Source organism: Canis lupus, chromosome 20, assembly GCF_011100685.1.
Source record: "Canis lupus familiaris isolate Mischka breed German Shepherd chromosome 20, alternate assembly UU_Cfam_GSD_1.0, whole genome shotgun sequence".
NCBI lineage: Eukaryota > Metazoa > Chordata > Mammalia > Carnivora > Canidae > Canis > Canis lupus.
Window position 1 is genome coordinate 28773710 of NC_049241.1, and position 17680 is coordinate 28791389.

The 17680-nt window shown below is 40.5% G+C and overlaps 1 protein-coding gene across 17 annotated transcripts in view; it reads left to right on the forward strand.

Annotated features, from left to right (window-relative positions):
• The window catches only part of CADPS (calcium dependent secretion activator), a 465131-nt gene that overhangs the window by 379480 nt on the left and 67971 nt on the right, over positions 1 to 17680 (forward strand). For all 17 annotated transcript variants that reach the window (XM_038565968.1, XM_038565965.1, XM_038565963.1 and 14 more), the window contains 4 exons: positions 2316 to 2471; positions 6448 to 6595; positions 14424 to 14498; positions 15384 to 15467. In XM_038565968.1, coding sequence (XP_038421896.1) covers positions 2316 to 2471; positions 6448 to 6595; positions 14424 to 14498; positions 15384 to 15467 — 463 coding nt within the window. The remainder of the gene's footprint in view (positions 1 to 2315; positions 2472 to 6447; positions 6596 to 14423; positions 14499 to 15383; positions 15468 to 17680) is intronic.

Here is a 17680-nt window from a genome sequence, read left to right on the forward strand (position 1 = left end):
TTGGCACATTTTCAAAGGGAAGTGTTATTATCAAAGGAATAAAAAATGATCTGAAACTGGCAGTGATGTTTTGAAATCTTGAAATCGCATTCATCAAGATGGCCCGCAACATTTTTATTTTTGCAGCGATCCAGGTAGAAACAGGACATTAAATGACTGCTCTACTTGGCTGCTTCAAAGTTGCCTAACATTTTTAAAAACCTATATTCGTTCACAAGTCACAGTGAAATCATATGGTCAATGTGTCTGATTCTCTTTTAAAGACAAACTAAAACCTCCAAAAAATTTATAACTGAGAAAAAAAATTCTTCTAAAAAAAGTAAATCATATTCATGCTAAGATGACTATATCAAAAGTTAGATTAGGTAGTATCTGTTAAAAATTAAAATATAAATACCTGAAAGCTTTTCTTACCTTCTTCTCTGCATGCTCCGTGGCATTGTTTTTGAAAAGATATGAATCAAGACATTGTAATAAAGCAGATAATGGTCTCCATTCAATTAATTAAGGCATGAGTGGGAACACATTTTGGTAACTGCTCAGCAATCAAAATAATCTTGGTGCTATTGCCTTAACATTAACAGTTTATCTTAAAAATAAAAAGAAAATATTCTTTTCCTCATGTCAAAACTTAATAATAAGCTCTTCAAAGAAAAAAAAAACCCTAGAAGAATTTTTTGAAACTCTGAAACCAGATGGGTGTCAAAATGTTGTTGTAATAAATACCAATTATTGCATTCATATGTACTTAATGATTTAAAACATACAACTATGCAGTTCCAAAACGGGGTTTAGACTAGACAAAGTTGGGGTTTCTTTTTCCCAAGCCTAGGTTGGGGTAGGGGGAAGGCTGAACTTTCATGAAGAAACAATGCATTCCCCCACTTTTAAACGGTGCTTATGGCAGGATCTGAATAGAAGGCATAGATCCTCAATCACCCACCAGGAAATGCCTGATTCTATATCTTTTCATAATTCTAGTTTCCTCCTTTGCCACCTTTCATTTTAAGGACGTGTTTCCATGTTACCTTCTTCTGCGTGTCAGATACATCTACATACTGACCTCAGACTGGTCTGTCCTTGGAAACATTACCCTGTTGGTCCAGGCCGTAGGCTCCCTCTCGGCATGTTGGGAGTTTGCCCCCACCCCACCCCACAGTAGCTGTGTATGCGTTTATGCACTAGCTATATTTCTCTCTGAAGCATTAATTCAATGCAGCTGGCATCTGTCACAATAGAAACACCCACTCTCATCTGTTTCTATAGACGATGTCAGAACAAGTGGTAATGCATGGTGTGTTGGACATTTTATAAATTACCGTGTTAGCATTAGTGGTATGCGAGGAAGGGGGGGTGGGTGGCCACCCCTCAGAGCTCCAAATGGGACTGTTACCAAAGAGAAAGCCAGCCAGAGAAGGACAAGAGGGTGAGAGGCGGAGCATTTCTCATATACAGGCTTTCCGTGGATGCCCCAGGTAAAAGTTTCTGAGACGTCATTGTACAGAAAAGAATCAAGACCAATTTCTCCATCTGTACAGGGGACTGGGTAAGGTGGTGCAATGGTAAAAGAGCTCGGGTTTTGAGCCCTAAGACTTTGCAAATATCCCTTGTTGGCTTATCAGTCCCCCCCCCCCCCAACTGCAACTCACCTCATCCTGGGTCTGCCTCTGCAACAGGCTGGTCTATGATAATTGGAGTGCGAACCAAACTGAACACGAATATTGGACTCGAGGTATCCAGGTGTACTCGTCTTGATTTGAGTCACCCCAGTTTCTTTCCAGCTCTTCAAGAGAGAAAGCAGGTCCTCGCTCACCACTTTGTTAGCACTGTCCTTTTAAAACTGAAAGTCTTGTGCAATCTCCAAGAGGCCTCTGCTCTGGAGGGGAGCTGGGGAAGTGCATGAAACCCTGAATTTTAATAACTGCATGTTGCCATGTAGTTATTATCCGTTGAAACTTACTTCTCCCTCTGGTTTGTGGCCTTCATCTGAATCATCACATGTGTTAATGTGGTTATTAAAAGAAGGCTGATTTTTACCATACACCGTCTCCGAGTCATGGTGGGGCAACACCTTTCCTCAGACTTCTCACTGGTCTGGAATAATTGGCCGAACAAAGCAGACTAAGTCATGTATGGTAAAACTCAAAATCTGCCGGTGGAGACTTCCCCCCACCTCCACCGCCAACATGCGTCGTTTTGTATGTTGAAGCCACTGTTTGCCTTGAGCCTTCTAGCTCCTAGTTGTCTTTGTGTCAGCTTTTCCAGAACCCAAGGCCCCCTGGGTGACTCTTGTTTTCTAACTTTTATCCTGCCAGTAATGGATCAGGCACCTCAGAAGACCTGTTCTGGAAACTCGACGCCCTTCAGACCTTCATTCGGGACTTGCACTGGCCCGAAGAAGAGTTTGGAAAGCACTTAGAACAACGGCTAAAGCTGATGGCGAGTGACATGATTGAATCTTGTGTCAAAAGGTAAGCCTGGCGGCTGGACAGGCCCCACACGCCTTCCCTGCCATGCTCTGACTCAGGGAATGGTAGCTGGCACCTCTTTTGATTGGCTGTAATTTGGATTTTTTTTTTGAGAAGGTGATTGCTTGGCCCAGTCAGCTGGTGGCCCCCCAAGTCTAGCTCCTGTTCACCTGCCCCACACCTGTCCCAAAACCAACACAGTATGGTAGCCAGTGTTTTCGCTCAGTTCCATGAGGAAAGGACGCATGTGTGTTCCTGTTCCTCTTTGTATCCCTGGTATCTAGCAGCATCTGACAGAAAATATTTACTTAGAAAATATTCGTTAAAGGTGTAAGTGTCTGCATGAGGAGAAGGCCATGGAAAAAGAAGTACATGTGGTTCTGGAGCCAGTCTATCCAGTACAGGCAGCAGAAAATGAAGGCCTTTTCAGGGATGTGAGCAGTATCTCAGCAGCATCATTCATCCCATACACATGAACTGAGCGCATATTATGTGCCAACTCCTAGTTGTCCTACCCCAAGTTGAACTAGATATCGGTAAGGGAGCATGAGACCTTAAATGTCCATTTTGATTTCCTACGAGTTCCTGCCCCCTATATTGCCATGGCATATAGGATTGGGGTGGGAATGCTGGGCTTCAAGTTCCCAGGTAGACTGTGAAAAGGTGAAGAGAAGAAAATGAGAACAATATGCATCCATTCAACAAAGATTGTTTAGCTCCTCCTACCTGCCAAGCACAGGGCTACATTCTTGGCATGCCGTGAAGAATGAAAGACCACATCCCTTCCCTCCTGGACTATCTATATGTGTGTATCAGACACAGAGATGGAATTCTTCTGGTTTAACATCATTATCATCACCCTATCCCCAGACACACATCCAAGTTCCTTTTCCAGTTCATAATTCCATTACTTTTCCCTCATTCAAAATGAAATAGAAGAAAGAAAGAAAGAAAGAAAGAAAGAAAGAAGAAGGAAGGAAGGAAGGAAGGAAGGAAGGAAGGAAGGAAGGAAGGAAGGAAGAAAGAAAGAAAGAAAGAAAGAAAGAAAGAAAGAAAGAAAGAAAGAAAGAAAGAAAGAAAGAAAGAAAGAAAGAAAGAAAGAGAAAGGCCACAAACAGCACAGGCCACTCCAGACCTCCAGATGTTGGATAGATTCGTTGATGGATCAGTTGTGGGTGATGGGGGCTGCGTTTGTCTAGGAGTGCTCTGAATTTTATATCCTGGAAGAAGAAAAGAGAAGTAATTGCATCAGAACTGGAAACCAAAAGGGCAAAAGAACAACACGGGCCCAGGCAGGTGAACGTCTCAGCAGGAACTGGGGAAATAGCTACGTGCTGTGCAGAGTCTGGGCAGGTGTTTGACGGCACTTCTGAAAGCTCAAAGTCCTGGTGATCCAAATTTTGCATTTTGTTCTTTTCTTCCTACTCTTCGAACCAAGGGCAGGACTATTGTTCAAACTCAAGGTCAAAATATTCCCTTAGAATTTTGAATTCTACCATTTTCTACATAGTTTCCATCAGTTATAGGAAAAGCAGCTCTTTTCTTGTAGCCAAGCCATTCCACCAAAAACCTCTCACGGGGCAGTTCCCCTGTGGTCCCAATCGGTACCCAGGGCTGTAGCACATTAGAATGAACACTGTTTTCTGATCTGTGCACACAATTGTACCAAAAGACATATATGCCCTTCTGAGAAGCTAGTTTTGGGAATAGGGAGTTGGAAGTGGGGAGTTGAGGTGAAAAAATGGGAAGACGTGTAAATGTGAAAGATAGACAGTGATTCCATCTTATCCCTTACCACAGATCTCTGTGGCCAGCCACCTTAAAGTGTGAACTACTCAGCAGCAGGGAGTCTATCTTATTTGTTTTGAGCTCCGGGCCTTCCCCAAATCCCAGCAGCATGCTTGGGACATAGTAGCTGTTAAGTAACCTTTTTTGAATTAAAGTTGGTCAACATTCCCACTTGCTTGACACTGGATGCTTAAATCTCTTGATGTCCCTTCCAATTACGGCCCCAGATGAAAGCAGACAACTGCAAATATAAGTGTAAATATCATCCTCTGACCTCCAGATGCAGAGAGTAAAACATGAAAAAGTCCTTGGATGCTTTAAGATATAGAATCTATATGAGCAGTATGAGCAGAGCCTAGAACCATCACTTTCCTCTTTGAGACTGAATAAACGGCTGTCATTCTAGAAGGACGTCACCGTAAGGACATTATTTCATAGATGTAAATATGCAACATCCAAAAGTCATTCATCCGATGAACGTGACAAAGCCTCCAGTCTAGTCTATATCAGATACTGTGTTCCACCGAAATGCAGCACCCTCAGCCCTATTCTGGAGGACCGTCAGCTGAATTCAGTGACTTTTCCATCCCTGGCATTTTGCTCCATGGAGCCCTCCCAGTCATATTAATTTTGCATTTGGTTTCCCCTCTTCACAGCCACACCCTCCAAGGGCAATTCACAGTTCCCCTGTGAAAACAGAAGACATTTACTTCATTGTAAGGGAAAGATGTAGCACTTCCCTTTCTTCAGTTGGGCCAGAGTTGGCATGCCGGCCTCAGAAGATAAGCCCAGGGGTCCGTCCAACTCTGTCCCCATCAGACCGCCTTTTCACAAAACCAGAAAAGGATGTATTTTCAGTGTAGCTTAAAATGATCATCATGATTAGAAAGCTACTTCAATGCACCGAGTCTTCAGAAGCCAAGATACATTTATCTTTAACATGATCATATAATATATAGGAGTGCTTTAAGGGTTTTTTTTTTTTTAAGTTTTTTTTTTTTTCTTAAGAACTAGGCTTCCAACCTTAGAAATTATACTTGGCTTCCCTGCATGCACTCAGGGTGTGTTAGCAAGCTGGCATCCTTTCCTGAGCTAACTAGCTGTGTGGTCCTCTTCTGCACTGTTAGAAAACTGCTACTAATACCTCTTGAAGCAATGCTTTCCTGGTGGCTGCATGATCTCCAGAACCTGACAGCGAACAATACTGAAAAGATGCATTGGGCGAAAGGAGCTTTAATAAAACCACTTACCAACCAGGTGCTGTTCTTTCAAGGCATGTGATGATGTGACCCACTTCTCTAAAACCTTTTAAAATATAACTGGTCCCCTTTACAATGCTGATACCAAGGATTAAATCTCACACCTGTATTACCAGCTGGCCATGTCAGACTAGGTTTTTTCCTGTGAGCAGTTAGCACATTGCCGGGATCATAATTTGACCTATATCAGAATTAGGTCCCATTAAGTTTTCCCCATTACATAGTTCTTGAGTTGGTAAGTATATTATGGCATTTTCACTTATAAAAAATATAAACTCTTAAAAAACATATAGATATACATACTCTTATTGCAGAAAAATAGACATTGCCAACAAACACAGTGGAAGTCCCCTGACACCACTCCTCCTAATTTAACTTTCCTCCCCAAAGGTACCTATCTTATTTTTTTAGTCTTTAAAGCCATATAATAACTGGATTTTTTTTTTACTCCAGTCTTTCAAAACCAAAAGAAAAAAAACAATAAATGTCATTTAAGATTTTTTCCCCCCACCATGAGATTTTGGAGATTAGAAGCCGCTTTTTTGTTTTTTGTTTTTTTAATGAAGCGATTCAAGGTAGGCAGTTGCCAATGTGAGAGAACTTACATATGCTATAATGCTATAATTGGGTTTTTGTTAATTCATTCATTCTCCTGCAATTAGGGATCTCCATAGCATGTAAACTATAGACAGAAATACGCTGAGCTACAGGTGTTCTGTGTACTGCCGAGAAAGGAAGGGTTTACATGGCTGTCTCTGTGAATAGGCCTTCCTTAGTTGGGAAAGTCATTTTTAAAAGAACACATGTGAAGTCATTGTCGATTGAAACTGATTACAGCCTTCAATTTTCTTTTTCACTGACCTCTCAGAAAATGTCTCCTCCACCTGCTTCCATGAATGCTGAATTGGTCTTTTCCTACTTTGTTTTAATAGAACCAGGATTGCATTTGAAGTTAAGCTGCAAAAAACCAGTCGATCAACAGATTTTCGAGTCCCACAGTCAATATGCACCATGTTTAATGTTATGGTTGATGCCAAAGCTCAATCAACAAAACTTTGCAGCATGGAAATGGGCCAAGAGGTAAAAAAAAAAAAAAGAAAAATACAGATTTTTTTTTCCCCCCTTCCATTGATCATGTAAAAGAAAACTTCACAAATTCCTTCCATCTACACTAGTCTGCTAGTTTCAGAAATATCCTCTAACATTTGTGGATTAAGCTACAGATGAATGTTTGGTATCTGTTTGTTAAGAAAATTTCTAAGGCATGTGCTAATGAGAATGCCAGTCACTTGGAAGTGATTCTTGGTTAGAGTTGGGGTGGCCATAAAGTTCCTTAAGTCAAATAATGTGTGATGACCTTATTTATTAGGCTGGTATCTCCAACAGATCTGTTTGCCAGAGTGCAAGTCATTTTCACATTTGAAGTGCATTTTATCACTTTGAACATCTGGATCGCAGGAGAGCTCTCTTTCTTGCATCAAGCAACCTCCACGATATATAATGTTGTATCATCCTGCTACCCCCGTCCCCAGCCAGCAGGTTCTGAATTCTTAAGAAATCACAGACTTTCCAGTCTCCTTAGATTGAGTTGATTGTGCATCTTCCCTGACCAAAAGGTTAGTCCTTTGCTAAGTTTCCAATTCCAAAGTGGTATTTAAAATGTAAAGGAGAAAGAAGCAGCAACTCGGGCTTGATTAAAGACTATCATGATCATTTTTCTCCGATGGCCTCAAGCCAGCTAGATATTCATATACCAATTTAGAATTAATTCAGAAACATTTCTGGCAACTCTCATGTTGTTGCCAATTGGCATAAATTGCTCCTAAATCAGATCTTTCGATACCAGCCTTACATGCTCAGAATTCTTACTAAATTATATTTGCTCCTTATTCGTTATTTATTTTCTCTTATCGGCACCTTCCATTTTTAAATGTGGGTTGGTGGTATTCTCTTCCTGGCAACATCATCTCCAACCTTCTTTCCCCACTGATCAGCTTCCTCAGCCACCCCTGTTAGTGTTTGCTCCTGGGCAACTTTCTTTTGAGGGACATTTCCTCGGGGGTCATGTTCTAGGCTGTAGGGGCAAATGCAGGAGGCCCTCAGTTCTCTTTTTGCGGCAACTTGTGCTGCATGTGAATGGCCTGGAGCAGTGGTTCTCAACATTAAGTAGGCATCAAACTCATCTGGAGAGCTTCTCAAAACCCAGATTGTTGGGTCTGACCCCAAGAGTTGCCATAGGTCTGGGTGTGGTCCCAGAATTTGCATTTCTAACCAAGTCCCTCTGTTATGCTGCTGCTGCTGCTGGCTGGTCCGGAGCCCACAGTTTGAGAATCACTGGTCCAGAGACTCAGTATCCAAAAATGATAGGGCTCATGCATGAAGGACAGCCCCCTGAGACAGGCTCAGGGTGGGTGTTCAGCCACCAGGGTTCTGACCCTGGCTGTGCAGCAAATGAGCTGGGTCTTAGTTTTCTCATCTTTAAAATGATGGCACTATTCTAATTCAATTCAGGCTATTTTGAGCTGCGGAATCAGTTCTTCAAACCTTACCAAAGAAGGCTAGCATGTGAAATAAATAAAATGAGAGCTGCTGTGGATAAAGTGGAGGGGGGTGGTCAGGGAAGAGGGGCCCAGTGCACAAGCTACCATGTTCCTTTCCACCTCTGCATTTCTTTGCTGCGCACCTGAAGTCTCTTAGGCTTCACAGAGCCTGCTTGGAAAACCCTGCTTTGGGTGATCTGTAATGTTCACTAAGATCCCTTTAAATTCAAACGTTCCCAAATTCTATCCCTCCCAAATTTTTCTCCCATAGATTATCCTTTTTTAAAAATTGAGATGTAATTCATGTGCCATAAAATCCACCCTTTTGAAATATACAATTCAATAGTGTTTAGTATATTCACAAAGCTGGGCAACCGTCACTACAATCAGCTGTAAGAGTCTTCCATCACCCTAAAAAGAAACCTGACCTATGAATACTAATTCCCCAACCCTCCCTCCCCAGCCTTGGGTAACTACCCCCCTACTTTCTGTGCCTAAGGACTTGCTTATTCTGTGCATTTCATATAAATGGAATCTCATGTGGCCTTTTGTGACTGGCTTCTTTCATGTGACACCGTGTTTTCAAGACTCGTGTTGTCACATGTGTCAGCGCTTTATTTCTTTTTATACTGAATAGAATTTTATTATATGGTGATACCACATCTTATTTTTCAGTTCATCAGTTGATTGACATTGGAGTTGTTTCCACTTTTTAGCGGCTACAAGTAATACTGCCGTAAACATTCATGTACGAGTTTTCATGTGGACCTATGTTTTTAACTCTCCCGGATATATACCTCAGATTGAACTTGCTGGGCCATATGGTCACTCTACGTTTAACTTTTTGAGGAGCTGCCAAGTTGTTTCCCAAAGTGGCTGCACCATTTTATATTCCCTAACCACCCTTGTGTGTGTGCAGTGGTATCTTACTATGGTTTTGATTTGCAGGGATGTTGGTCATCTTTTTATGTGTCTATTGACCATTTGCAAATCTTCTTTGAAGAGAAGTCTATTCACATCCTTTGCCCATAAAAAAAAAAAATTAAACTGTCTTTTAATTGTTTAGTGGTAAGACTTCTTTATATATTCTGGATACTAGACCTTTATCATAGATATGATTTGCAACTATTTTGTCCCATTCAGCCAGTTGTCTTTTTCACTTTCTTGGTAGTATCCCTTAAAACACAGTCTTTTTTTAAGTTTGATGGAGTCCAGTTCATCTCTTTCCCCTTGGAGCTTCCCAAGATGTCCTTTTCAACTGAGTTTCACAAAGCTGACCTCATTCAAGGAATGAAGAAGGGTTGTTGCAATAGGACTGGCCTCTTTTCCACTCAGCAGCTCTTACAGGCCCTCCTCAGATTGACTCAACAATGGCCACATTTAAAGAACTCCCACATGCCTAGTCAGATGCTAGCAATCTTTCCAGACAAGCCAAGTCACTCTGATCTTCTTTCTTTTTCAACTGGGATTTGGGGAGACTAGTGGGTGTTGGGTGGCAAGGGTTATTGTCACAGGCTGCACTGAAAATGTGGTGAAATTTAGGGAACCAATATCCAGGAAAAAAAAATACTTTCCCACAGTTTTGCATTTCGGGGGTGGGGGGTGGCTATGGACCCATTTAGACCAAACTGTTAGCCCCTAGTTGGAGATATATGATGAAAAAATAGCAAGTTGATTTTGTCACAAGGGGACCCTGCTCTTATCTTTACCACTAATTATTTCTATGCTACAGTAGAATGATTTTCCCTTAACCTTGGAGTCTTGGTTTTCTAGAAAAACAAGTTGTCTAGTGATTTAATAAGTACATTTTATGGAGCCCTATACCTTAGTTGCCAAACTCTGTGACCTTGAGCAAGTCCTTTACTCTTACAACCTTACCGTCATCATTTGTCATGTGAGAGAGCATGTAACACACAACCTTTGAGATATATGGAGCTTATGAAAACTGAGGATATAGCTCCCTCATTTCTGGATGGAAGATTAGAACATTGTCTCAGATATGCCCAAATAGTAACATTTTTGAGGCTAAGAACCAATGCCTACTTCTTTCTGGACATTGTTTTATTTGATAAAGTAGAAAACACTTTATGTATCCCAAATAATTCATCATTCTTCTTCTTTTTAAATTAAAACAATAACTAAGGCTGGTGAACATTTCCCATTTTTCCAGAGCCCCTCACCCCTCTCTCTAAACCAAATGGTCTTTATTAAGGACTTATCCAATACTGTATTCTAGTCTTTGGCTCTTATCCTAAGCCTGCCAGTTTCCCAAGCCGTGCTAGGGAGACCTGCTATGCCATTTCTCCTTAGCATAATTGAATCAGAGACACCTATGTGACCAGCTCATGGAAATATGAGGCCTCAGTTAGAATACCAAGTGACTGAGAATAGTCCGAAGGAAGCCAGACATCATTTTCTGTAAATATATAATTCCTTTGAAGGACCTTGCTGGTTATGACCTTGAGGAGAACTTCAATGGGAAGTCTCATGCAAATGGTGTCTCTTTAATTTTTTTCATTTTGCAGAATGGGGATAGTCATCTCCAATGTCAACTGAATTGTAAAAATGATATTGGCCAAGGATGACTGGAAAGTAAGAGACTAGATATAAGTTCAATGTTTTCATGTAGTTTTCACTTTGTGAGTATTGGATGTTAAACTCACATGCAGATCTAGTTATAGATACCTGCTTCTACCTGGATTTCAACTCCCACAATGTGTTTTAGCCTAGTGACTGGAGAGGTGATACAATAGTTTCCTATCTTAAGATCACTTCCTGAGTTTCATCACCAGGGTAAAGTCTCATCTAAAGGCAGCTGTTGAAGCATTTGTTAACCATACTTTTCCTTCTTAAATATTTATTTTTTTCATTAAAATTTACGAAGTACCAATAGAGAGAAAATTGTGTATTAAATAGTTTCTCACTTGGTCTAGTGTGTTTTCGTCTCATTTCCAAGGTCAGATGGTCTTAACAGAAAGACAACATACACACAATCTGTTCCATGACAAGGCAAAATGTGCAGTATAGGAAGTCAAGTGGAATGATTTTTACAAAGTGATTGTGAATTTGCAGCAGCTTAGCTCAACAGAAGCAGCAGTGAACGCCCCAAACTTTCCATACCATTTAAGATTAGCAGTTCCCTTGCTATTATCATGATCTAGTGCCCCAGAATGTAATTTATGGGTATTGTTGTTGTTATTACTACTACTACTATTACTACTACTACTACTACTACTACTACTACTACTACTACTAGGGTCAAGCCAATCCAATGACACCCAGAGAGGGAACTGGAAAATGCAAAAATAGGAAGGATTCCTCTTTGTACCCATATTGGGATGCAGATGGAACTGGATAATCCGTCTGACTGCAAGAGACTTTGTGACAAGATTATCTTATTCCGGAGGATGGTACTTAAAAGATGCCCTCATAGTGTTTATACCTCTCATGGAGCTTCAAGTATGCATGGAACAAATAATCTCCCCAGAAAGAGCAGAATGAAGACGGAGTGCTCACTATTGCCCCAGAAAAGCGAGTCAATCAAATGAGTCTCAGGAGAATCTGGTAAAAGAAATTCGTGCATTTTGTACTTACTTGTATAGGAATGGGGACTGCTTTGATGTATACCACTTCAGTGCATGATAAGCAGAGTAGATGTTACCCTGCTGTCCTATCTTTCCCAAAGCAGGTTTTATTTAATTCAGATTATAATTTACATACCATAGAATATATATAGGTTTTAGGTGAATGTTAGAGAAATGTAAATATACAGATAACCATAATGCTAATCAGTTAATGATAGTAATATTGCTACATAGTGCTTCTAAGTTTCTAAACCATATTTCCATACATTGCTTCACTACTGTGTTAGGTGAATATGATTCCTATATACACAGAGGTCATCCTAGCCCCATTGAGGAGATAAGAAATAGACCAATAGAGATTGGCATGTTCAAATTTCCTCTGGAAGTAGGAAGCAGAATAATTATATCAAAACAACTTTTTCATAGCAGGAAGAAAGAAACGCGAACAGGAGTGGAGATAATCACATTTGTACAGCGTGAAAGGGAGAGACAGTGGGACTCTCTGTGGGGAGGTCAGGACCAAGTTTAGCATGGAGAAATTGAAGGCCGGAAGAGGTTCCCATAAACCCACCACATCTCCATATACGTTAGTTTGGACTCCTTCCAGAATGAAAAGGTTTGAGGTTCACTTACTTGTGAAGAGAAAGCCTATTTGATTTTCAAGAAAGAATGGCATTACTAACACCTCAGACCAAAAGCCTGTGTCTTTCTTGGTGCGTGGAAAACGACTGCTCTTGGCTCTGCTTGCCATTTTAGCCAAGTTTTTCAGGAGAATGTTTCTATTCTCAGTAATTTCTTTGCTTGGTTAGAATCCCCCATTTAATATATCAGATTGTATTATTTTGCCTCCAACTTGCTTTTCTGAGTTAGTTGAATCTCATAATTAATTTAATAAATGTGAATCATTTATAGTAATCCAAAGAAAATCAAGCAGAGCGAGGCAGTCACATGAGGAAGAAAGTAAGCCTGTGATACTGGATCTTATCTCAAGACCTAAAAATGAATTTGGAGCCCTGTCAATATTCCTGAATTCTTTTGCTCTGACATCTTTCTTTGTGTTTCTAGCACAGAATTCTGCAGATAGTTTTTGCATTTAACTTCAGGTTTATGCCACTTACTAGTAAATCCCTTCGTGAAGCTAGCAGGAGAGCCAACGTGGGTTCTGAATCACTGGGACTACACAACACGGACCATTTGGTTTATTGTTTTTCCTCTAATCAACTGAAAGAGAACTAAAATGAGAGAGCTGAGCAATAAGACTGTATCTCCTTATCCTTAGATTCTGCTTTATGAGCTTGAATGTATAATATTTGAATTGCTATTATAGTTAACAAGATGTTTTCACATCCAATTCTCACTTGATTTTCACAACAAATCTATGAGTCTGAGAGCAGGACTGCCAGGAAATGATTTTTAAATAATATTAATAATAATAAGTAAGAATAATAATAGAAGAACAGACCTGCTAAATATCTTTAAACAGGGTTTGCTTTCTTCTCTTTCCAAAATCAGTGTATGTACTAGTTTCCCTTTCTACCACACCCATTGGTCCTGAGTGGTTAGGAGTATTATCTGTTTTCTTACAGATGAGGAAACTGAACTATATTTTCTTAGGCAACATAACTTCCCAATTTTGCACTGGGGCTTTATCTAGGTCTTCCAATTACATACGAAATTCCCTTGTGACTTTTATGAATTAACTTAATTCACATCCCTCCACTCACTTTCATTAATTCTGGTTGCCAGTTATCAGAATATCAAACCACATTCCCATTGCTTATTATTTCTGTATGTTTTCATAGCTTTTTGAATGGTTTGTTTAATTTTCATTTTCTCATGTGTCTTTTTGTCCTAATTTTTATTTGCACTGTTCCTTTTTTTTCTATTCCTAATTAATCATCCTTCTGAAAGTTTGCTAAAGAGTGGGTAAGTGCATTTTCCTTTCCAAATAGCAATGTTTTGCATTGTTATTTTTTATAAAGGAATATGGAATAATTCAAATGGATACTAAAGTGATCTAATAAATGTCAAGGAACTGGCATACAGTATTTTCTGTTGAAATTGCTTTTCCTTTTTTCCTGGCATTTATAGCAGATTTTTGTTTGTGTGGGGGTTTGTTTTCGCATTACTATTTAAATTTAATCGACAGCGGCCGTTAGAGAAATTGAAAAACTTCACAGGAGACTTAGTGAAGGCTCCAAACCTGGGTCTGCTTAGCCATCAATAGAGAAAACAAGTGGCTGCCACAGGGTCAAGAAAATAACACTTTGCCTCGGCACTTAGTCAACTCTAGAGATAGAACTAGCAGGCTCTGAGGCACTAACCCAAAGTACCAGAGGGTTTCAGAACGGTTTTTGCAAAATCGATCACAGCATCTTGGTCAAATTCTGAGCCACATCTCCCAGCAGTTTTCCAAAAAGAACTTTTCATCCCCTGTATTAAACTACTGTGATATCTTGTTTTGTAAGTTCCAGATTCACACACTGCTAGGCCATGAAGCCTTCCATGCATGCTCTTTGTAACCGTGTGTATGTATCTACACGTATCAAAGCCATCAAAAGCCTTGGGTGAGGAACCATGTGTCTGGTAATTTTCTTAAGAGCTTCAGATCTCTCTTCATCAAAGACCTGGAGTCAGAATCTTACAGCTGCTTCTGGGACTATGGAAATAAACTGGGTCTGCAGGCCAGGCTTTATTTATAAATTGTATTGTCTAAAAATTACTGACGGATGCAATGCCATCACCTCCCCAACATGCTAATATTTGTCTTTCTGTGTTCTTTAGCATCAATACCATTCAAAAATAGATGAACTAATTGAAGAAACTGTTAAAGAAATGATAACACTCTTGGTTGCAAAGGTAACCTTCAGCTTCAGGTGAAATGTTTCATTGTGAACATCGCTTTGTTATATCTGCATTTCCATTAAAATGTGACACGTTAAAAAGTTGAGCTGGATACTTGTATCTCTCAGGAAACAAGCTCGGACGTCACCCAGGCTCAGCTCGGAATGATTTTTTCTGATGATTGCGAGCCGTGTGAAGATGAATTGATGAAGTGGCATGTGTTAACTTAATAAGAAATTGTCCCCAGACGTTGCACTAGGTCATGTGGAAAATGTTTGTTTTGTTTTCCAGCACTGACAAAGTTAGATTTTAAAAACAGAAAGTTAAACGGTAATAAGGAATCCTGCCATCCTGAAAACCCCTTCCCCCCTCGTTTCACATGCAGTGAGAGTCATAATAAAACATAAAAGTCAGATAAAGCTATTTCAGTCACCCTCATGAATTATAGAATTTTAACTAAGTAATGCTGAATGGGAAGACATTTATATTTGCCAGTGCTAAACTTCTGTTTCCCCCAAATTACTGATAAAATACAAATAAAAATAGATTGGATTAAATGTAGTGCTAATATGTAACGTAAAAACTGCTTTGCGCAGTTTTGGATTTTGAAAAGTGCATTTAATATTATCGCAGGCTGTATGCGACTCAATAATATTTTGTCACTTTGTACTTCTGTAACACTCTATATTTGCAATCACATAATAATGAAGAGAAAGCCGGATAAGTCAAATATTGCTATGGGAAAGCAATCTCTTCCTTTCCCCCAAAGCGGGAGTCAAATAATAGAATGCCAAATGGAGCAAGGTCATCGCTAGTCTCTGTGTGGTTGGGAAATGTTGCTCCTTACTGTGAACAAGTAGAGTTTGAAATAATAATTCTTCTTTTTTGCTGTTTTACTAGTTCGTTACTATCTTGGAAGGAGTACTGGCAAAATTATCCAGATATGACGAAGGGACTTTGTTTTCTTCTTTTTTGTCATTTACCGTAAGTAAAGAGCTTCTTTCTTGCCTGGGTTTTGTTTTAGTTTGGGTTTGGGTTTGGGTTTGGGTTTGGGTTTGGGGGCCAGGTGCCAATGTGTCATTTTGGTTTGGGTTTGTAGAATTATGTTAATTAAGGTCAACTGCAAATGTATAGTAACATTAGGAGAATAAGCAGGACACTTCACGACAGCAGGTAATCCAAAATCCTTTTTATTTCACTTGTGAATATACGATATGTACGTATGTATATGTATGTACACACACACACATGTCTCTATATGTATGTATCCAAAAGAGAGTTGCTGGCCTGAGCCCACGTGAGCTATCTCAGACAAATCACTTCATGTGACTGGACTACCATCTCTGCATCTGTAAATGAGGAACATTAATTTTAAAGCTTGCAAATAGAGACCTACAGGTCAAAGAGAGCTTTTCAGTGCATTTTATTTGGTCCTCACTGTGTCAGGTACAGTGTTCTTGCCTACATTTAAAAATCAGGAGAATTAACAGAGACGTCCATATTCCGGGCTCTCTTTGTAAGGGGGACATTAGCAGCTCTGGGTCTGCATACATGCGTAGCAACTATCTATCTGCTGGAGCTGAATCACGGTGGTCTCCATTGACCAGACATGTGTCTGCCAGTTTCCTTCAGTATCTTCCTGGCTGTTTCACTCATTCGTGTACCTGCCTGGGCTTGGGAACGCTGGAGTTCACAACCTCTGGAGCAGATGACTGAGTCTGTACAAATTGTGAGGGGCTCTAATTCTGTGCCAGAATTGGGCAAGGGCATAGGACGTGAGTTTGGTTGTGGGCAAAAGGTAGCCTAATTCTCTATAGGCAAATGACCAATGGAGATGGCCACTGCAAATGGGCTGCTTTGGGGGCCTGGTTCTCCCACTGTCTTGTGCTCAGGGGCCATGACAGCCACATCTTTTCCTGCCATTTCTGATAGTAGGGTTTTTGCTGCCTCTGAGACCAGCTGCTTTGACAATGCCATAGAAAAGGCAATCAATTTAAGACCTGTTATCTCTAGGTCTTTAAAACAGCCTTAATGTATGAGGAATCTCCTAAAAAGTCATTGACTGCCCAGACGAGGCCCAGCACAGGGTAGGGGGTAGCACATCATCATCTTTGGAATCTCGCAGAACCAGGTTCAAATCCCATTGCCAATATTCACCAACTGTGTGATCTTCAGTAACTGTCTCAACCTCTCTGATCCTCGGCTTTGGTTTGGTTTCAGTTTTGGCTTTGGAAAGGGGTGCTGTTGTGTAATTTTGGTTTGCATTTGTGCATACGTGTGTTAATCGTGGTCAACTACCATGATGTATGGGAGTGAGGAGTGGATAACGTCTTCTATGACGAGCTGTTGTGAAGATAACGATGTAAGGGGAAGAGGGTAGCATAGTCCTCACACAAAGTAGGGCTGAATAAATGGTGGCTACCATTAATGTAAGATAACTAACATGATTACTATACAGTGCCAACATACATGTGCACAAGTTCTCCCTAAATATGCCTTACATTGGTATTTCCCATGCATTCGATTTTCTGGGAATTAAGGGAAATGTAGACAGAAAACGTTTACATCAATTCTAGATAGCATCCATGTCTCCACATATCCAGCGTTGTTTTAATTTGCAGCTCTAAACCTCCCAGATAGAAGGACTAAACTTAACCCCAGAAGCGTGATGGCCCAGCCCCTGGAATTTAGTGGTAACAGTGGGGAGGGATAGACGATGGTGACAATAGGAAATCTATCCCATATCACTCTGTAGAACCACCCATAACGTGTCACAGCTGAAAGGATACCTCTCCAGCCACTCCTTTGACAAACAAAGAAACCAAGGCCCAGAGAGGGAAGTAATTTGTCTAAGGTCACACAGCAGCGGGCAGAGTGGAGATAGGAAGCCAGGTCTTTTGCCAACTCCACACCCCACCCCCCACCACCACCATTGAACAACTTCCTGGAGAGAGTGGGATTCAGCTGGCAGTTGCCTAGCACTGGAAGGCAGATGGGCAGATGAGTGGGGAAGATTCGTAAAGGATTCAGGGCACATGAGTGGGAAATATTAGATAATCTTTCATTCCTCGGTGAAGTCATGGAAATGGTGAAAAGAGGCAGAATTAACTGCAGCATTTCTGGAAAACATTCCCCTGACACCCACAAAAGATATCACATTCTTGGAGTCTTCATTTTGAGTGTTTTTACCGCACTGG